General features: G+C 44.5%; 1 protein-coding gene across 4 annotated transcripts in view; it reads right to left on the minus strand.

The window, feature by feature from the left end:
• The window catches only part of scyl2 (SCY1 like pseudokinase 2), a 36463-nt gene that overhangs the window by 5478 nt on the left and 17799 nt on the right, over positions 1-13186 (minus strand). For 2 of the 4 annotated variants that reach the window (XM_078417132.1, XM_078417128.1), the window contains 11 exons: positions 12962-13183; positions 11937-12053; positions 10674-10799; positions 9402-9578; positions 8438-8449; positions 8168-8290; positions 7756-7869; positions 5930-6062; positions 3875-3993; positions 3204-3304; positions 1793-1856 (listed from right to left, as the gene is read on the minus strand). In XM_078417132.1, the coding sequence (XP_078273258.1) occupies positions 1793-1856; positions 3204-3304; positions 3875-3993; positions 5930-6062; positions 7756-7869; positions 8168-8290; positions 8438-8449; positions 9402-9578; positions 10674-10799; positions 11937-12053; positions 12962-13183 (1308 nt within the window). The remainder of the gene's footprint in view (positions 1-1792; positions 1857-3203; positions 3305-3874; positions 3994-5929; positions 6063-7755; positions 7870-8167; positions 8291-8437; positions 8450-9401; positions 9579-10673; positions 10800-11936; positions 12054-12961; positions 13184-13186) is intronic. The other 2 variants (XM_078417131.1, XM_078417130.1) reach the window with 2 other exon arrangements.

A 13186-nucleotide genomic window follows, 5' to 3' on the forward strand; every position in this document is an offset into this window, starting at 1 on the left:
TCTGTGTGGAATTTATACATTCTCACTGTGACCGTGTGAGTTTTCTTCAGGAGCTCCGGTTTCCTCCCACATTCCAAAGACGTGCAGGTTTGTACGTTAATTGGCTTTGGTAAATTTGTAATTTGTCACTAGTGTGCAGGATAGTGCTAGTATACGGGGTGATTGTTTGTCAGCGTGGACTCGGTGGGTCGAAGCGCCTGTTTCCATGCTGTATCTCTAAAGTTATTTATGAGAAGGTTCACCATGAGGAAAATGTGCAAACTCCACACAGACAGCAATGGAGGTCAGGTGTAAACCTGGGTCCACCTATTATCGTCTACATCGCAGTGCTGTCCTATAGGTACACAATATCCTCAATTTACAAGGATGTTGCTCTAGGGCCTGAACTACAGGGAGAAGTTGGGCAGGCAAAGACTTTACTCCTTGGAGAGCAGTAGGTTGAGGGGTGATTTTACAAAGGTGTATAATATCAAGAGGAGAATAGACAGGGCGGATGCACAGAGTCTATTACCTGCGTTGGGAAATCAAGAACCAAAGGACATAGGTTTGTAAGAGGGGAAAGATTTAATAGGAACCTGAGGGGCACCTTTCACACAGAGAGTGGTGTATAGAACGAGCTGCAAGAGAAGGCAGTTGAGGCAGGTACTATAACAACATTTAAAAGACATTTGGACAGGTACATGGATAGGAAAGGTTTAGAGGGATATGGGCAAAACATGGGCAGGTGGGACTAGCGTGGATGGGGTATCTTGGTTGGCATGGGCAAGTTGGGCCGAAGGGCCCAGTTCTGTGCTGTGTCTAACTCTACATCTTTAATTTAGCAAAATGGCTTCAGGATAGCGTTAACAATTAAAAGTTAACAATGAGATATTTAGGACAACTAGCAGGAAGAGTAAGCATCAATTGAAAGGAGATGTTGAACGGTATACAGAAGGCAAATGCAAAGCTCAAAGCTTACCACAGCTTCTAATGCATAGGCCATATAACTTAATTGCTTCAATATTCAAGAGGATTTGAACCCCAAAGACCACAGTAACAGTCCTAATAATTTTTGTTTAAAAAAATTACAATTGGGTACAAAAAAAGGCAGTTTGATAAATGTAGAATCATGCAGCACAGACGAAGGCTATTCAACCCATGTTTATTTATGCTGTCTCATTGGAACATTCCCATGGTTCTCCTTCCCCAGACCCTGCACGTTCCTTGTGGTCTTTCAGTGTATGGGAGGCGCATTCCCAATCTCGTTGTACCCCTGTACAATGACAATAAGGATATACTGTATTGTATTGTATTGTTAAACCACAAGAGAGCAGCTCTGTCGCCATAGATAGACACAAAAAGGTGGTGTAACTCAGCAGGACAGCAGCATCTCTAAAAAAAAGGATGTGTGACGTTTTGGGTCGGGACGACAGCCGTGAAGAAGGTCCCTGACCCGAAACATCACCATCCTTTTTCTCCAGAGATACTGCCTGACCCGCTGAGAACTTTGTGTCTATAAAATATATCAAATCTTCCATGAATGATGGAAGTGCTGGAGTAACTCAACGGGTCAGGCAGACATGGATAGAATACGTTATGGGTTGATCCCGAACCGAGACATCACCTATCCATGTTCTCCAGAGATGCTGCCTGACCTGTTGAGTTACCCAAGAACTTTGTGTTCTTTTGTGTAAACCTGATTCTATGGCTATGGGAATGGTGGAACTGGGAGGTAGGACCTGCTTGATGGAAAATGTTGAGTCCTTGTCCAATAATTGGCTGCACATTTATCTTCTACTTGCTGACGCTTTACCTGGTTGTCCTGATTTTCCTTTGATTCCGTGGTTTTGGATAACTGGCCAGGTAGATCCAGACTTCTGAAGGAAAGAAAGCAAAATTCCATTACTGTATTGACAATAGGATAAAAAGCATTTTTGTTTTAGTAGCAAGCTCAAGATAGTCTAACTTGCAAAGTAGTTTTGAAGTGTTGTCACATTAGTCATACAGGAAATTTAAAAGGCAATCTTATATCTGTGGGAATTTGCTGCATGCAATGCGTTTGATTGATTGAAATACACAACATGGAAGCACCCAGAGGAAACCCACGCGGTCACAGGGGGAACATGCAAACTCCACACAGACGACACCCAAGGCCAGGATTGAACACGGGTGTCTGGTGCTGTGAGGCAGCAGCTCTACCTGCTGTTAGGAACCAGAAAAGTACTAGTGATGTTGCTTTAGTGATAAATATTGGGGAGATCCTTGATGAGTAAGTGAGTGAATGGTGACCCAGGGGAGAATGGCAGACAGGTGTAGTCGTGGCCAGTCAGATCAGTCGAGATCTTGCTGATGGAAAAGGCATGAGGGGTCAAGTGGCCTTCCACTGCTAACTTATTGTCCAAGGACAGCTGTATCTAACTTCGATATTCAAGAGCATTTGAACTCCAAAGACCACAATAACCATCCTCATCTTTTTTGTTAAAAACATCCAATTAGGTACAAAAAAAAGGCAATTTGATAAATGTCGAAACACATGGCAGAGAGGGAGGCTAATCAGCCCGTGTTAATGCTGTCCCATTGGAACATTCTCATGGTTCTCCTGGTGGAAGCACGGCTTTCAAAGTAGATGTGGAAAGTCACTTGAAGGAATTAACTAAAAGGACCAGAAGGGAAGGAAACAGTCTGCTTTAGAGGATCTGGCATGGACATAATGGGCCAAATCATAGCATCTAGAAAAGACACAAAATGGTGGAGTAACTTAGCATGTCAGGCAGCATCCATGGACAACAGGGATAGGTGATGTTTCAAGGTCAACACCTTTCTGCGTGTGAAGAAGTGTCCGACCCAAAACATTACCGATCCATGCTCTCTCGGGTTGCAGCCTGATCCGCTGAGTTACTCTGGCATTTTGTCTTTCCTTGGTAAACCAGCATCTGCAGTTCCTTGTTTCTACATCTTAACATCTGGACAGTCAAAAGAAAGCCTAAAACACAAGACCACATTTTCTCCAGTCACTTTTATTTCAAGAACAGCAATGGTTTAACGAGGGCAAACCTAATGGTTGAAAGAATATTACGTGGCTTGGACCCAGAGTGAACAGGCTTTTTTTGCTGCTCTCTTTCTCTCCCTCAAGTGTCTCAGCTGACAACCAACTCCATGCTCCTCGAGTTACATCGCAGTACAATCAGATTGCAGGCTTAACGCATGCTGCGAGCACCCTTTACCTCTGCTGTTCCTGCATGTTGTGCAGCTGTTCCAGTTTAGTCTTGTGCTCTGCCTCCAACTTACTTAACATTTCCTTGATCACTCCCATGAAAGAATTAAACTGGAATCGGCAGAAAAGAATACAGGGTTAATTTTTGAAAATTATACAAACCAATGCACAAAGTGTAAGATGATTCAGCAATGATTCAACTATAAGACATAGGAGCAGAATTAGCCCATTCAGCTCATCGAGTCTACTCCGCCATTCAATCAAGACTGATATATTTTTCCCTCTCAGCCCCATTCTCCTGCCTTCTCCCCATAACCTTTAAACATGAGAGATACAGTGTGAAAACAAGCCCTTCGGCCCATCAAGTCCGTGCTAACCAACGATCACCCCCGTACACTAGCACTATCCTACACACTAGCGACAATTTATAATTTTATCGAAGCCAATTAACCTGCAAACCTGTACGTCTTTGGAATGTGGGCGGAAACCGGAACACCCAGAGGAAACCCAAGCGGTCACAGTGAGAACGTACAAACAGCACCTGTAATCAGGATCGAACCCGGGTCTCTGGCTCTGTAAGGCAGCAATTCTACCGCTGCACCACTGTGCTGCACTCATTGAATTCAATGCGCGGCAGGCTGGAGAGAGAGGGCACGGACAGGGCAGTGGAAAGGGTCTGACCTGGTTCAGATTCAGGTTGTTGTCGATGCTGAGAGGAATGAGGTGTGGCAGCACTTTGGAAGCCAACTGTTCTTTGGTTATTCCTAGCTTCTTGTGGCTTAAAGTACATTTATAGATACCTGAGACAAAAAAATGACAAAACAAAATTAATACTGACTGCCATATATATTTTCTTATTTTCAATGGTTCGTTATTGTCACGTATGCACAACACAGTGAAATTTTGCATAGCACACACATTGCCATATTTTGACACCATTTACAAAAGTCTAAGTCCAAAGTGGGGTCCACGTGCTGGATGTATTGAAGCACCTCCGATCCAGGTAAGCCAGCAAAACATGCAGGAAGAACCCTCACCAAGGTTTGGCCCCCAGGAGACCATGACATGGAGGTGAATGGTCAGTAATGTCAGAATGAAAGGAATGGCCATTCAAACGTGCTCCTCAAAATCAGCCACAATTACAGGGGGGAAAAAAAATTCAAAATTTCCACCAGCTCTAATGTGATCCCAAAACCAGTTATACTACATCAGAGGAAGACATAAAATGCTGGAGCAACTCAGCGGGTCAGGCAGCATCTCAGGAGAACATGGATAGGTTACGTACCTTGTGTAAGAAGGGACTGCAGATGCTGGTTTAAACCGAAGACAGACATAAAAAGCTGGAGTATCTCAGCGGACAGGTAGCATCTCTGGATAGAAGGAATGGGTGCCATTTTGGGTCAGGACCCTTCTTCAGAAGGGCGACATTTTGAGTCGAGACCCTTCTTCAGTCACCCATTCCTTCTCTCCAGAGATGCTGCCTGTCCCTCTGAGTTACTCCAGCTTTTTGTGTCTTTTTTAGGTTCTGTATCAGATCTTCAGACTGATTCAGGGCCGGCGGGGAAAAGTCTCTCACCTAATTCATATCAACTCCAGATTATCCATCATCCTTAGAGCCTACTGCTTGATATTGGGTCCCAATTTGGAATAGGTTTAAAAATCTATTGATCGTTCCACACCCTCATTAATCATTGCAACCTCTACCAGCCCCAAAACCCAATCTATTCAATTCACAATTCAGATTGATTACATTCCAGCACTGGAAACTTTGCTTTGATCAATCCTGCGGTGGTGCAGCAGTAGAGTTGCTGCCTTACAGAGCCAGAGACCGGGGCTCGATCCTGACTACGGGTGCTGTCTGTACGGAGTTGACATGCTCTCCCCGTAACCTGCGTAGGTTTTCACCGGGTGTGTTCCGGTTTCCTCCCACACTCCAAAGACGTACAGGTTTGTAGGCTAATTGGCTTGGTAAAATTGAAAATTATCCCTAGTGTGCCCAGGATAGTGCTAGTGTACGGGATCACAGATTGGCGCAGACCCATTGTGCCGAAGGGCCTTTTTCTGCGCTGTATCTCTAAATTAAACTGAGCCAAGTTCGTGAATTTCATCCTTAAACCTCTGCTTCTTTGATCAAGCTTTCATTTATCTTACTCTATTATGTGGATAGGAAACTAAGTTTGTTCATTATAAATCCTTAAAACATCTTTAGTAGCATTAAATGTGTTAGAACACACAACAGTACAGCATGGGAACAAACTCCTCGGCACACAATGTATTTGCCAAACATGATGCCAAGCATGGCATAGTAGAGCAGCTGGTAGAACTGCTGCCTCACCGCCAGAGACCAGATTTTGATCCTGACCGCGGGTGCTGTCTGTGCGGTGTTCGCACATTCTCCCTGTGACCGCGTGGTTTTCCTCCAAGTGCTCCGGCTTCCTCCCACATCCCAAAGACGTGCGGGTTTGTAGGTTAACTGGCCCTCTGTAAATTGCCCCTATTGTGTAGAGTGTGGATGCGAAAGTGAGATAAAATAGAACTAGTGTGAATGGGCGATCGATGGTCGGCATGGACTCAGTGGGACAAAGGGTCTGTTTCCATGCTGTATCCATACGTGATCCATGTACCTGCATGAGTGGGGGAAGTGCAGTTTATTCTGCTGTTGTTACGCGAGTAAAACTAAAACCTAACCCAGAAGCGTTGAAAATATCATAATGTAAATCCATCAGGTGGTCTTACCTAAAATTCCCATTAACACTGCAGGCTCCCGGGATGGAATCTGCTGCAAGAAGGGAAGGATCTCGTCCAGGACAAACCACTTGTCCAGATATTCCAAGAGCTTGCCAAGGCAGACCAGTGAATTTACACGCACCTGTAGAGATTGGAAACAGAAGCAATTCTGTCACGGTAATTCACAGATCCACAACTGGTGGCAAAGTTCAGTGATTGTTGCTGTGCAGCCACCTTGGCTTTTACCCGGGAGGGATTTCATACTTGGAAAAACAACGTGTAATTCAAAAACATAAAGCAAACATACACGCGACTATTCCGTCAGCAGCAAATTTGATTGCGGTGTTCTGAAAATATCAGTGTGTAAATTAAGTTTTGGTATGAAAAGGTCAAGCGATGTTTTTTTAATGCATAAATTAAACACACGTAAAATGTGAGGTGACTGCTTAGCTAACAACAAGAAAAATCACGGCAATTATAAACTGAATTAACTTAAATATATCCCAGTAAGTTGGTAATATTCAGTAATGGACTGTGGAGTCAAGGCATTTGAACAGAGAGGGGCGTGATTTGCTGTAAATGGTGTTATATGCAGTTGAGATGTGCAGAGGATTGTGGAATGCAGGTGTGAGGGGGGGGGTGCAGCAGAGAAGAGACTAACAATAAAATTATGACAGAGAGAAGACAAACAATGGTCTCCTGCTGTTTGTCCAATAATTGATGCAAAATTGTGAACCTACATAAGTTCGGACACCAAAGGACACTAGGTGCTGGAGTAATCCAGTGGGTCAGGCAGCATTTCTGGAAAACATGGATGGGTGCCGTTTTGGGACGAGACCTTTCTTTCTTTAGACTTTAGAGATTCTGCACGAAACAGGCCCTTTGGCCCACCACCAGGTCCGTGCCGACCAGTGATCCCTGTACACTAAGGGAGTGTGGGAGGAAACCGGAGCACCTGGAGAAAACCCACACGATCACAGGGAGAACGTACAAACTTCATACAGATAGCACCCGTAGTCAGGATTGAACCCAACTCTCTGGCGCTGTAAGGCAGCTCTCTACCACTGCGCCACTGTACCACCCTGCTATGTTCAGTCACATCAACCAGCTGAGAATTTGGCCTGGGTTGCCCCCCTGAAACATATTCAGCAATGGCTGCCTCGCCAACAGTATGTCCCTTCCTTCTTTGTTGTTTATTTAGTATGTGTTAAATGTACGTTTTAGTGTTCTTTAGCTGATGTTATGTGGGGGGGTGGAGGATCCGTATCGTATCTCCGTCTGCACTGCGGCCTAACATCGAGGAGTTGGTGACCTTTGCTGGAGACCGACTTCGGGAGGTCCAACCGCAGGAGCCTGCAGGATTAACATCGTGAAGCTTGCGATTCCTGTCGGGTATCGACTTTGGAACTCCGACCGCAGGAGCCTGCGGACTTTAAAATCGTGGAGCTCGCGGTCTCTGATTAGAGACCGACTTCGGGAGCTCCAACCGCAGGAGCTTCGACCGCACCGACACGGGAGCTTCGACCGCCCCGAACCGGGGGCTTCGATCACCTGCCGCGGGACCTCCGACCGCCCCGACCACGGGAGAATAAAGAGGAAGATGATTAGACTTTATTACCTTCCATCACAGTGAGGAATGTGGGAATCCGCTGTGGTGGATGTTTATGTTAACTTCATGTAGTTGCCTGTTTTATTGCTTTTCTTTAGGCTGTATGGTAATTCTAGTTTCATTGTACCTTAAATGGTATATGTGAATATAAACTGACCTTTGAACATACGACTGGAAAGGCTGCTAATCGAACAAACATTGGTAGATATGATAATAATCTACTTACTGCAAGCGAGGAGGTCTGTAAACTTGCACTCTTAATGCGAGGTATTAAAGAGTTCTTCATGGACGGATATTCTATCAGGTTTGCAAACGTTGGAATTATGTTCAGACAAAGCTCCTGAAAGACAAAGTAAATAATTAAACTACCTGAAAATGGGGCAGAAGTGAATGCAATAGCAATCTTCAAAAGTAAATTTGGTCGAATGGGTGAAGTCTGTAGAAACTGAGCAAGGAGCGGGGGAGTCAGAAAGAGTGGAAGATAGTTCTTTCGAAGAGCTGGCAGAGACACAATGCGCTGAATGGCTTCCTGTTCCATTTGATACACAACTTATTAATTATACACGCATGATGCAGTTCTGCACCACATAGCCTGTGACAGAGCCCAGCGTATCTCTGTGCTATTTAGCAGGACATACCTGAATCTGAATTGATGGGGCTTCCAGAGCCCGGTAAACCATCGGTAAGACTGTGTTTTTTATATCTTCCGTAGGCGTTTTAGTCAGCAGCAAATCCATCTTTTGCAAGAAGATCAACAGTACCTAACCACAACAGCAATGCGAGCCATTACAATAAATCATGTTACTTCAGTAAAACACATGAAAACAAAGAGTGGCAAAAAATGCAAGAGCTAATAACACTGCCTACTTCTTTCTCGCTGCATATTTACTGACGTGCATCAAACTCACCATGTTGCTAGCCTGAAGCATGAAAAGGAAAGGAATAATTTACTTAGGAAAGGGTAATGTAATTCATAAACACAGTGCATAGTTTTCTAGAGAACGTTAAAGAGCACACACATAAAAATAATCTTTTCTTCTAGTGCAAGCGACAAACAGAAATTCACCCAAAAGCGATTTACATGCAGCAGCAAAGACAGATTTGGCAGATTTGAATATCAGGATAACACATGCCAACACAAAGCCAAGCCACAAACACTCAACAGTTTAAGTTAACGGGCTTTCAGTGGTCCAATATCCACCTCAAAGGAAACCGTCAGGCTATTACACCTGCCCACTGTTAACATACACAACTCCCCACTGAATGGCTGTCGCTCACACTAACAATTGGGTATTTTTAAACCGGAGAATAATACGTTCCTGATGAGTAAGAGTGTCAAAGGTTTAGCTAAATCAAGTCCACGCCGACCAACGATCATCCGTTCACACTAGTTCTAGTTCTAGTACTACACACTGGAGACAATTTACAGAAGCCAATTAACCAACAAACCCACACGGCTGTGGAGTGTTGGAGGAAAGAGAGCACCTGGAGAAAACCCACGTAGTCACAGAGAGAACGTGCAAACTCTGTACAGACAGCGCCCTTAGTCAGGATCAAACCCGGCAGCAACTTGACCACTGCACGACTGTGCTGCAGTAGAATTACGTAGTTACGGGGAGAAGGAAGGAGTATAAGATTGAGAGAAAAAAATAGACTAGCCATGATGGAATGGTGGAGCAGAGTCGATAGGCCAAATGGATGAATCCTGCTCCTACGTCTTATGGTCCAATTGAATTAATGTTGATGTTTAAGTGGCAACAATGAGATTAACCTGCCACAATATCTTTTCCTTTTTAGCTTGTGTGCCTCAAGCCAATTACAAAACTGGCTTCCGAGCGCTTTTCAGCTTCTGCAGGTCTCAATGCTCTGTACCTGTATGGGTTCCTGCAACTTGAAGACTGGAATGAGGTCTGGGAGGATTAGCTTGACGTACTCCTCTTTGGTACACTCTTCAACGATGAGCAGGACGTTGGGCAGGACAAAGGGCACCATGTCTGGATTCACAAACTCTGTCGCCAAGCACGGCAGGATGCGTTGCACCACAACTCGCTGGAACAAAATAAACCACGGTGGCAGGATTAATGCAGAGCGCCCCCTTTCATTAGAGTGAAGAGAAACTTAATTCATTAACCATGGTCAGAACTGACTCGAGTACTGGGCAATCACTTTAATTACAGTTAGGAGTAACTTAACTGGTCACTGTACACAGAAAATCTCTGTAGGTAAGGTTTACTTATTAAATATTTTAATTTTTACTCATTAATTATTTTAATATGACGGAAGCTTCCGTTGTAGACGCAAGAAACGGCAGATGTTGGAATCTTGAGCAAAAAGCAAAGTGTTGGAGGATCACAGCGGGTCAGGCAGCATTTGTGGGGGGAATGGACAGATGACGATTCGGGCTGAGGACCCGTCTTCAGATTGATGGAAGTAGGGGGGGGAGTTGGAAAAGAGAGGTGGGGGCAGGGCAAAGCCTGGCAAGTGAGAGATGGATGTCGAAGCGGGAAGGTTGATTGGCAGATGGTTGGAGTAAATGACAAACGCTGGAGATGAAAAGAAGACAAAAAGGTGTCAGATAAGGAGAGGTGTAAAATGCAGAGAGGAGACACATGTGGCTGTGGTAGCAAATCCATGTCAGAGCACGGTCGAAGATCAGGAGAGCAGCAGGAATCATGGAGGGGGACAAGGGTCCTGACCCAAAACAATGCCTTATCCATGTTCTCCAGAGAAGCTGCCTGACCTACTGAGTTACTCCAGCACACCCAGTGTCTATTTTTTTAAACAGAACTGTAAACATGGATGGAGGGATATTGGTGGAAGGGGACAGGGTAGGAGATGTAAAATGGAAATATGAGACTTCATATTTTTAAACTTTGGTTCAATCCATCATTGGTACTTCCAATCGTTTGTTTTAAAAACATTTACTACCACATCCCCTACCTTACCCACCAGTTAACCACAACATCCATTTACATTTCAGATTCCCCAAATTTGTAGATTTTTAAGAAAATCTTGTACTTGATTCATTCAGGCAGCAATGGGCCTGAGAGAGAGCTGAACCATGCTTGTGATTTGCCCAGCTAAATTAGTTTAGTTTAATTTAGAGATAATGATTCACAGCAACCATGGCGGAACCAATCATACCTTCGGGAGCTTTGGCAGAATTTTCGGCAGACCTTTGTAAAACTGTGACTTCTGGAGGTTGTCTCGTTGGAACAGCGAATCAAAATACTGCAGAGTCATAGCACCCACATCATCAAAGAAAGGGATCTGGGGAAGAGCACATATAATTAATTAACAAAAAGAAAGATGATGAGTCTGAAGGCTGCACAGACATTTAATACCGTGCCAGAATTATTTTTCAAACGTTTATGAAAAATTAAACACTGTTAAGAGAATTATTTTTCAACAGTATATACATTGTCACAGAAATACTACTGAACTATTGATGAGGTGATTATAATGCGGCTAAAGTTGCAAAAGCAACACTGAGGTAGTGCAGCAGCGCGAGGGATTCTGTAATGAGGAAAGTAACAAGGAAGTTTGGCATGTTTTGTTTAGTTTAGTTTAGAGATACAGCGTGAAAACAGGCCCTTCAGCCCATGAGCCAACGATCATCCATACACTTGTTCTATGTTATCCCACTTTTGCATCCTACACACGAGGGGCAATTTACAGAGACCAATTTATCTACAATCCTGTACACCTTTGGAGTGTGGGGGAAATAGGAGCACCCAGAGAAAACCCATGCGGCTACAGGGAGAACGTAGAAACTCCACCATGCAGACAGCACCCATAGTCAGGATCGAATCTGGGTCTCTGGTGCTGCAAGGCAGCAACTCAATGGCTGCACCACTGTGCCGCCCTGTCTCCAATGACTCTTACCAACTTTGACAGATGCACCGTTGGCATGTATTACAGCTGGGTTTGGCAACACATTGCCCAAGACCACAATGCTTCAGGGAAAGCAGCCAAGGACCATTTATACAATGCTGCCAGGGATGGTGGTGGAAACAGACACAATAGTGGCATTTGAGAGGATTTAAGATGGATATGGAGGAATATGGATCATGTAACATCATGTTTGATACAGACATTGCGGGATGAAATATTAAGACGTTGCCCTGTTTGCTCAGAAAAATGTAACAATCCTCAAGCAACACCCCACAAAGGGCAAGGAGTCTCTCCCCAGGGAACGGAACCAACGTCTGAAACACAGATTAGCCTGTCATCTCTTGCAACCACTGGTTGATGAACCTTGCGATGCACATAATGTTTTTTTATTTTGTTGGTTACTTTTTAAAAGTCCTTTCGAGGCTGGGAATTACAAGAGAACTGAGCAGGAGAAATAGCCGACCGGTTTTAACAGGCGGAGAGGTGTAAGTCCGTACGCCTGAGCCAGCTGACCTTACACAGCTGGTCAGCATCTGGTCTCACAGCAGCCGTCACATTCAGCAGCAGCTTCAGATGCTCCTGAACCCCCTCAGGAACCTTCTGCAGGATGCTGGGGCCTAAACGAGTCAGCTACAAAAATAGAAAAAGGATTCAAACTTTAAAACAAGTGATAAGCCACGTTTGAAAATCACTCTCTATTCATACTTAGCCGCCAGCATCGTCAGTGCTGACGGGCCCCAGGAACTGTCGAGACAGGCAGCCAGCATCATCAGAGACCCACACCAACCCGGCCACTCTCTCATTTCACTCCTGCCATTGGGAAGAAGGTACAGGGGTCTGAACACTAACATCCAGGTTCAGTAACAGCTTCTTCCAACAACCATCAGGCTATTGAACACGACAAACTCCAACTGAACTACGAACTGCCTTGATTGCACTAGGGATTTTGAACTTTATTTTGTTTTTTGCACAAACTTGGGTTTCATTTCATTTAGGGTCATACAGCGTGGAAACAGGCCCTTTGGCCCAACTTGCCCACACCGAACAAACATGTACCATCTATACTTGTACCACCTATCTGCGTTTGTCCCATATCCCTCTAAACCTGTCATATCCATATACCTGTCCAAGCGTTTCTTAAACATTGCGCTACTACCTGCCTCAAATAACCTCCTCCTGCAGCTCGTTCTGTATTCCCACCATCCGCTGTGTGAAAAAGTTACTCCTTAGATTCCTATTAAATCTTTCCCCCCTCACCTTAAACCCATGTCATCTAGTTCTTGATTCCCCTACTCTGGGTAAGAAACTTTGTGCGTCTAATGTTATTGAACTTTGTTTGATATTCGTTTATTATATTATATATTGAGGGGCAGCACAGTGGCGCAGAGGTAGAGTTGCTGCCATACAGCACCAGAGACCTGGGATCGATCCTGACTACGGATGCCGACTAACCTGCTGAGCATTTGCAGCTCTGCTGATTTTTTAATTTATTTCAGAATCGAGTATCTACAGTGTTTGCCTTTCGACTTGCAGTTTACCTGATCGAGTTGCCTGCTGAAACTCTTGAAGATGTCCTGCTTGTTGACTTCGAAGATTGGCTTGCCATCATTAAACACAGTGTACATGATACCTCCTAAGGAGTACATGTCACTGGATAGGTCACAGCTCACAGACAGGATATACTCAGGAGCAACATATGCTGGGTTAGCCAGGCACAGGGGATGGAGATTTGGGTCCCATTCCTTGCAAGTAAATTTAAGCTG

The sequence above is a fragment of the Rhinoraja longicauda genome, chromosome 20 (assembly GCF_053455715.1).
Source record: "Rhinoraja longicauda isolate Sanriku21f chromosome 20, sRhiLon1.1, whole genome shotgun sequence".
NCBI lineage: Eukaryota > Metazoa > Chordata > Chondrichthyes > Rajiformes > Arhynchobatidae > Rhinoraja > Rhinoraja longicauda.